The sequence below is a fragment of the Staurois parvus genome, unplaced genomic scaffold, assembly GCF_062004578.1.
Source record: "Staurois parvus isolate SC_StPar_1 unplaced genomic scaffold, SC_StPar_1.0 ptg000342l, whole genome shotgun sequence".
NCBI lineage: Eukaryota > Metazoa > Chordata > Amphibia > Anura > Ranidae > Staurois > Staurois parvus.
The window spans coordinates 1311834-1320480 of record NW_028318138.1 but is presented as its reverse complement, the minus strand read 5'-3'; the positions used below and the strand labels follow the sequence as shown (position 1 = coordinate 1320480).

The following is an 8647-nucleotide window of genomic DNA, read 5'->3' as shown; positions in this document are numbered from 1 at the left end:
GCAGGTTTGTTGCGATTTCACATACATAGAATATAATGGAAATCGCACTTCAAATTGCAAGCAATCATTGAAAAACTTCACAGGTAGCAATAAAGTGTTCAGAGATCGCACCTGAAATTGCACCTAAATCGCACGATTTTAAATTGCAATTTTTAATGCACTGGCTGTAATTTCTAAAAAAAACCCCAAAGATTTTATTATGTGTGCAGTGCAACAAAAAATATCCAGTAGGCAAAGGGTTAAGCCATGTGACAGAATGGGAGGTTTAGTTCTCATAGTGATGATAATGAAAAAACTAAAGTAAGGCAAAAAAAAGCTAACATAGATAAAATGTTACCAAGGAATCGAGAGTGATCTCCGAGACATTCATGGCAGATAATACGATTTATAGAACTGATTGAAACACTAAAATAGTAATTAAAACAATTAAAAATGCATGCGAGCCAGCCAGGAGTCGAACCTAGAATCTTCTGATCCGTAGTCAGACGCGTTATCCATTGCGCCACTGGCCCCATACTGATGGCAGGCTGCCTGCTCTGTTCTCTTACATCTAATCTGTCACTGATTGGCTGGATTCTTTTGTTGGATACATTGATACAATGTAACTAATCATCTATTTCTGTTCTATGCACATCCCTGAGTGACATGGAGAGATCCTATGAGACAGAACAGCTCCATTCACTGGCAATGTAAGGGATGTAAATACCATTTTCATTTAGGCCCCATTCACACGCGTTGTTTGCGCTTTTGTGGTGCACTTTTCACGCAGCGCGCCTAAAGCAGCCAATTGATTTTAATGGGCTGCCCTGTGCGTGCAAACCGCAGCAAAGTAGCTTAACGCAGCTTTTTTCGGCACGCTGGATTGAACTTTTTTGCGCGTTTTCTTTTTTTTCACGTGATGCACCTACAGCAGTCCTTTGATTCCAATGGGCTTCACTTGGAGCTTTTTGGCCTTATGCAGGTTGCGGTTAATGCGTTTTCTGGTGCATTTTGTGTTTTTTTTTTTCCACACTCATTTTTGATGAGTTTTTCTGGTGCATTTTGTGTTTTTTTTCACTCTCATTTTTGATGCGTTTTTAATGTGTTTTGTGTTTCGCGTTTTTGGGATGTGTTGAAGTTGCTAGGGGGAAGTGTCTGTTGTCATGCAGGAAACGCACCAAAAAATGCATTTTGATGCATTTCAGTTGAAGTTTGTTGAACCAAAAATGTGATCTGCTGCAGGCAAAAAAGTCCCTCACCCTTCCCAAAAAAGCGTACTAGGTGAAAACGCACAGATGTGAACGTGACCTATAGGAATTCATCTACTGTAGTGCGTTTCTGCAATTCTGAAGATGCAATGCAATGCGCATAGGTGTGAACCAGGCCTAACCGTGCATTTTGCCCAGTTTTTTGCTTTTTTTTTTGTTGCACATGCATTTGCTTGCCATGTTTGGGGTGCCAGCTGGACATATGTTTTTTGGCCATTCCATGAACATTTCACACTTTTTTTTTGCGTGCTTAGCATGTGACACCTGAATTGGCTTCCCGATGCGTGCCAAAGTACCGAGCATTGGTGTGGGTTTTGCATTTTGTTGTCTGCTAGCAAGAAATAATGGCACTGCAAGTGGGAGGTGCTTTTTGGCGCATTTTTGGAAACTAGATTCAGGTCTGGCCACTGAAATGTCCATTTCTATTCTTGTCTGATGACAAAACACGTCTGCTGGCCCCGTCTTGGGAAGGGGGGGGAGGAATAATGACCCACGGGCGCGTCGAGCGGCTTGGTGCGTTATTTGCGTGTTTCTGGGAATTCCAAGGACAGCTCCATGTTCAGGAAATTGAGAACACAAGGCGGGCTTATCACTGAAGTATTTTATTAGACCTTAGACCCATCTCCCTGCTGCCATTTACTTCCAAGCTCCTTAAGCGCTTAGTCTACAATCGCCTATGCGCCCACCTCACTGACAACCACCTCCTCCATCCCCTACAGTCCGGCTTCCATCCCCTACACTCCACCAAAACCGCCCTACTCAAAATCGCTAACGACCTGCTAACCGCCAAAGCTAACGGCCATTACGCAGTCCTCCTACTCCTCGACCTCTCCGCGGCCTTCAACACAGTCGACCACCCCCTCCTCCTTAATAAACTACACTCCCTCTGCATCAGAGACTCTGCTCTCTTCTGGCTCTCCTCCTATCTATCCCAACGCTCCTTCAGTGTTACCTATAACGCTACCACCTCCCCCTCTCTGTTGGGGTCCCCCAAGGCTCTGTCCTCGGGCCCCTTCTCTTCTCCATCTACACCTCCTCCCTTGGCAAACTAATACACTCCCACTCCCAACGCATTAAATTCAAACTACTAACACAGACATACAAAGCCATTCATAACGCTGCCCCAAACTACCTCACCGACCTGATACCCAAATACCACCCAACCCGTAATCTTCGCTCCTCACAAGACCTCCTACTTTCTAGCTCCCTGGTCTCCCCCTCCCATGCCCGACTGCAGGACTTCTACAGGACTTCCCCCATTCTCTGGAACTCACTACCCCAACCCATCAGACTGTCACCTACTCTCCTCACCTTTAGGTGCGCCCTGAAAACCCATCTCTTCAGGGAAGCCTACCCCACCCTCACCTAACAGCTGATCTCCTCCACTCCTCCCACCACTCCATCCCCCACAGCCATTTCCTCCTGTACCACTATCCCCTCCCTCCTATATTGTAAGCTCGAAAGAGCAGGGCCCTCGAACCCCTCATGTATTGTATTGTTACTGTATTGTCTCATGTTCTGTCCCCAACTATAATGTACAGCACTGAGCAAAATTTTAGCGCTATATAAATACTGTATAATAATAATATTATCACTGAAGTATGAGAACCAAAGTATTATATCTGAAATATTATAACCAAAGCATTATAACAATAGTAATAGAATATTATATCTGAAATATTATACTGTAACCAAAGTATTATAACTGAAGTATTATATCTGAATAAATATAACCAAAGTATTATAACCGACGTATTGAAATATTATAACAAATATTATACTGTAACTGAAGTATTATAACCAAAGTATTATAAATTAAGTATTAGAAGCAAAGTATTGTATTTAAAATATTATAACAGAAGCATTAAAATTGAAATAATATTCCTAAAATATTATACTGTAACCAAAGTATTATTATTATTATACAGTATTTATAAAGCGCCAATAGTTCGCTCAGCGCTGTACATTACAAAGGAGGACAAAACATGTGACAGAACAATAACAATACAATGCAAAACATGAGGGGATTGAGGGCCCTGCTCTTTCAAGCTTACAATCTAGGAGGGAGGGGATGGTGGTACAGGAGGAGATAGCTGTGGGGGATGGAGTGGTAGGAAGAGTGGAGGAGGTCGGCAAGTTAGCAGGGGGTGGGGTAGGCTTCCCTGAAGAGATGGGTTTTCAGGGTGCGCCTAAAGGAGAGGAGAGTAGGTGATAATCTGATGGGTTGGGGCAGGGAGTTCCAGAGGATGGGTGACACCCTGGAGAAGTCCTGGAGGCGGGCATGGGAGGAGGAGACCAGGGAACTAGAGAGAAGGAGGTCTTGTGAGGAGCGGAGTGTGCGTGCTGGGTGGTACTTGGATATTAGGTCAGTGATGTAGTTCGGGGCAGTATGGTGGACAGCTTTGTACGTCAGTGTTAGGATTTTGAATTTGATCCGTTGCGCAATCGGAAGCCAGTGGAGGGATTGGCAGAGGGGGGTGGCGGAGATGGAGCGGTTGGAAAGGTGAATGAGTCTGGCAGCTGTATACAGGATCGACTGAAGCGGGGATAGCCAGCAGTGAGGCAGGCCAGTGAGGAGGGAGTTGCAGTAGTCGAGTCGTGATATGATGAGGGAGTGGATGAGCTGTTTAGTGGTTTCTGGGGTGAGGAACGTGCGGATTTTGGCGATGTTGCGGAGGTGGAGTCTGCACGAGTTTGGTAAAGATTGGACTTGGGGCTGGAAGGATAGGTTGGAGTCCAGAATGACACCAAGTACTCTGGCCTGCAGGGCGGGTTTGATGGTGGCGTTGTTGGATGTGATGGAGAAGTCAATGGGGGGTGGGGTCCGGGCTGGGGGGGGGGAAGACAAGAAACTCGGTTTTGGAGACGTTCAGTTTAAGGAAGTGCAGCGACATCCAGTCTGATATGTCGCTCAGTAGGTGTGTGATTCGGGCTGAGACCAAGGGGGTGAGGTGGGGGGTTGAGAGATAGATTTGTGTGTCGTCGGCATAGAGGTGGTAGTTGAAGCCGTGAGAGTGTATGAGTTGGCCAAGGGAGGAGGTGTAGATGGAGAAGAGAAGGGGCCCGAGGACAGAGCCTTGAGGGACCCCAACAGAGAGGGGGAGAGAGGGGGAGGTGGTAGCATTATAGGTAACGCTGAAGGAGCGTTGTGACAGGTAGGATGAGAGCCAGGAGAGAGCAGAATCTCTGAGGCCGAGGGAGTGTAGTTTTTTGAGGAGGAGGATTATAACTGAAGTATTACAACTAAAGTATTATATTATAACATAACTATTATAACTGAAGTATTTTAAGTAGAGTATGATAACCAAAGTATTCACATTGAAATATTATAACTGAAATAATATACTTTAATTGAAGTATTATAACCAAAGTATTATAAATGAAGTATTATATCTGAAATATTATAACTAAAGTACTATAAGCATTTTAACTGAAGTGTTGTAGCTGAAATATAACCAAAGTATTAAAACCGTATTAAAAAAAAGTATTAAAAAATTAAAAGTATTCACGTTGAAATAATATAACTGAAATAATATACTTTAATTGAAGTATTATAACTCATGTATTATAATTGAAATGTTGAAATCAATATATTATCACTGCAGCAGGGGTGGACTGACCATTTGGAAACTTGGGCACTGCCCGAGGGCCTGGGGCCAGTAGGGGGCCCCATAAGATGCCCCTGGTACCTTTTTCATAGGCTTTTTTGAGTTTGGGCAAGGACACAGGGGCCCCATGATCCCCTATTGCCCGGGGGCCCCATGAGTTGTCAGTCCGCCCCTGCACTGCAGTATTACAACTAAAACATTATAATCTATGTATTATAACTGAAGTATTCTAAGCAAAGTATTATAACTGAAGCAGGGGCGGACTGACCATTTGGAAACGCGGGCACTGCCCGAGGGCCCGGGGTCAGTAGGGGCCCCATGAGATGTCCCTGGTATATTTTTCATAGGCTTATTTGAGTTTGGGCAAAGACACAGGGGCCCCATGATCCCCTATTGCCTGGGGCCCCGTGAGTTGTCAGTCCGCCCCTGAACTGAAGTGTTATAACCGAATTATTATATTATGACCAAAGTATTATAATTGAAATGTTAAAAGTGATCTATTAGAAGTATAAGTGCTGTATTATAAGTGACATATTATAACCAAATGATTATAAGTGATAAATGACGACTGAAGTAGAATAGATCATGGAAGGCCCTGCGCTGTGTTTTGTATAGAAATAGAGTTTGTGTGAATGGAGGGAATTATAATAGAATGGTGCAGATCGCGGAATGAAAAGGTTTGGGACGAGCCAGCCAGGAGTCGAACCTAGAATCTTCTGATCCGTAGTCAGACGCGTTATCCATTGCGCCACTGGCCCTTCTCATACTCAGCAGCGTTGGCCCATCACTGATATCCTGGCGCTGCCTCTGGCGGAAGCTGTCATTGCAGCCACTATCACGGATATTCTGTACCTCGTACAGTATCGCCTTCCCTGGAGACATTCTCCCAGCACATGCAGTCAGTACAGAGGGGGCGGAGTCTCCGCACTACACATGGCAGGGCAGCCAGCCTCACACACAACCTCCCCCTGACAGGATGATGCCGGAAGTGACGTCAGGCGCGGGAGATTCGGTGTTGGGGGACCAGGGTCCAGTCACCTGAGCGGGGTGAGTGCGGTGTATGGAGCCGGGAGTGTAGTACCGGCACAGTCACAGTGAGCCCTCATACAGTGTGCAGGTATATCCTGGGTGGTGATGTCATGACATGATGTGTATTTCAGAGAATGGAGCAGAAGATCCTGTCCCTGGCGGCTGACAAGAAAACGGAGGGACTTCACAAGTATCTGCAGACCGTCAAAGATGCTGAGGTACACCAAGCTCCTGGCCTGCCTGACCTACTGGGGGGAGGTCCCCGGTCACACAGGGTGTAATGCATTACCCACCCAGGTGGGGGCGCTGTTCACCCACAGCCTATCAAAATCAATGAGGGGCTAAAATAAGCAGGACTGCGAGCGGAGTCCTCCTTCACACAGGCGTACACCCATACAAGCGGGACTGTGAGCGGAGTCCTCCACACAGGCGTACACCCATACAAGCGGGACTGTGAGCGGAGTCCTCCACGCAGGCGTACACCCATACAAGCGGGACTGTGAGCGGAGTCCTCCACGCAGGCGTACACCCATACAAGCGGGACTGTGAGCGGAGTCCTCCTTCACACGGGCGTACACCCATACAAGCGGGACTGTGAGCGGAGTCCTCCTTCACACGGGCGTACACCCATACAAGCGGGACTGTGAGCGGAGTCCTCCTTCACACGGGCGTACACCCATACAAGCGGGACTGTGAGCGGAGTCCTCCTTCACACGGGCGTACACCCATACAAGCGGGACTGTGAGCGGAGTCCTCCTTCACACGGGCGTACACCCATACAAGCGGGACTGTGAGCGGAGTCCTCCTTCACACGGGCGTACACCCATACAAGCGGGACTGTGAGCGGAGTCCTCCTTCACACGGGCGTACACCCATACAAGCGGGACTGTGAGCGGAGTCCTCCTTCACACGGGCGTACACCCATACAAGCGGGACTGTGAGCGGAGTCCTCCTTCACACGGGCGTACACCCATACAAGCGGGACTGTGAGCGGAGTCCTCCTTCACACGGGCGTACACCCATACAAGCGGGACTGTGAGCGGAGTCCTCCTTCACACGGGCGTACACCCATACAAGCGGGACTGTAAGCGGAGTCCTCCTTCACATGGGCGTACACCCATACAAGCGGGACTGTGAGCGGAGTCCTCCTTCACACGGGCGTACACCCATACAAGCGGGACTGTGAGCGGAGTCCTCCTTCACACAGGCGTACACCCATACAAGCGGGACTGTGAGCGGAGTCCTCCACGCAGGCGTACACCCATACAAGCGGGACTGTGAGCGGAGTCCTCCTTCACACAGGCGTACACCCATACAAGCGGGACTGTGAGCGGAGTCCTCCATCACACTGGCGTACACCCATACAAGCGGGACTGTGAGCGGAGTCCTCCATCACACTGGTGTACACCCATACAAGCCGGACTGTGAGCGGAGTCCTCCTTCACACTGGTGTACACCCATACAAGCGGGACTGTGAGCGGAGTCCTCCTTCACACTGGTGTACACCCATACAAGCGGGACTGTGAGCGGAGTCCTCCTTCACACTGGTGTACACCCATACAAGCCGGACTGTGAGCGGAGTCCTCCTTCACACTGGTGTACACCCATACAAGCGGGACTGTGAGCGGAGTTCTCCTTCACACGGGCGTACACCCATACAAGCGGGACTGTGAGCGGAGTCCTCCTTCACATAGGCGTACACCCATACAAGCGGGACTGTGAGCGGAGTCCTCCACGCAGGCGTACACCCATACAAGCGGGACTGTGAGCGGAGTCCTCCTTCACACAGGCGTACACCCATACAAGCGGGACTGTGAGCGGAGTCCTCCATCACACTGGTGTACACCCATACAAGCCGGACTGTGAGCGGAGTGCTCCATCACACTGGTGTACACCCATACAAGCGGGATTGTGAGCGGAGTCCTCCATCACAGTGGTGTACACCCATACAAGTCGGACTGTGAGCGGAGTCCTCCTTCACACTGGTGTACACCCATACAAGCGGGATTGTGAGCGGAGTCCTCCATCACACTGGTGTACACCCATACAAGCGGGACTGTGAGCGGAGTCCTCCTTCACACTGGTGTACACCCATACAAGCCGGACTGTGAGCGGAGTCCTCCTTCACACTGGTGTACACTCATACAAGCCGGACTGTGAGCGGAGTCCTCCTTCACACTGGCGTACACCCATACAAGCCAGACTGCGAGCGGAGTCCTCCTTCACACTGGTGTACACCCATACAAACAGGACTGCGAGCGGAGTCCTCCTTCGCACTGGTGTACACCCATACAAGCGGGATTGTGAGCGGAGTCCTCCTTCACACTGGTGTACACTCATACAAGCCGGACTGTGAGCGGAGTCCTCCTTCACACTGGTGTACACTCATACAAGCCGGACTGTGAGCGGAGTCCTCCTTCACACTGGCGTACACCCATACAAGCCAGACTGCGAGCGGAGTCCTCCTTCGCACTGGTGTACACCCATACAAGCGGGATTGTGAGCGGAGTCCTCCTTCACACTGGCGTACACCCATACAAGCGGGACTGTGAGCGGAGTCCTCCTTCACACTGGCGTACACCCATGCCAGCGGGACTGTGAGCGGAGTCCTCCTTCACACTGGCGTACACCCATGCCAGCGGGACTGTGAGCGGAGTCCTCCTTCACACAGGCGTACACCCATACAAGCGGGACTGCGAGCGGAGTCCTCCTTCACACAGGCGTACACCCATACAAGCGGGACTGCGAGCGGAGTCCTCCTTC

The 8647-nt window shown here is 49.3% G+C and overlaps 1 protein-coding gene and 2 non-coding genes across 3 annotated transcripts in view; 1 reads left to right on the top strand and 2 right to left on the bottom strand.

Annotated features, from left to right (window-relative positions):
- Positions 1 to 439: 439 nt before the first annotated feature.
- On the bottom strand, positions 440 to 512 carry TRNAR-ACG (transfer RNA arginine (anticodon ACG)). The gene has a single exon. It is a non-coding gene; the product is annotated as a tRNA-Arg (tRNA).
- Positions 513 to 5540: 5028 nt separating this feature from the next.
- On the bottom strand, positions 5541 to 5613 carry TRNAR-ACG (transfer RNA arginine (anticodon ACG)). The gene has a single exon. It is a non-coding gene; the product is annotated as a tRNA-Arg (tRNA).
- A 135-nt stretch (positions 5614 to 5748) lies between these two features.
- Positions 5749 to 8647, top strand: part of FANCI (FA complementation group I) — a 77236-nt gene continuing 74337 nt past the window's right edge. Inside the window, exons 1-2 of the mRNA XM_089684294.1 lie at positions 5749 to 5902; positions 6016 to 6102. Of these exons, the coding sequence (XP_089540420.1) occupies positions 6019 to 6102 (84 nt within the window). The 5' untranslated portion in view covers positions 5749 to 5902; positions 6016 to 6018. The remainder of the gene's footprint in view (positions 5903 to 6015; positions 6103 to 8647) is intronic.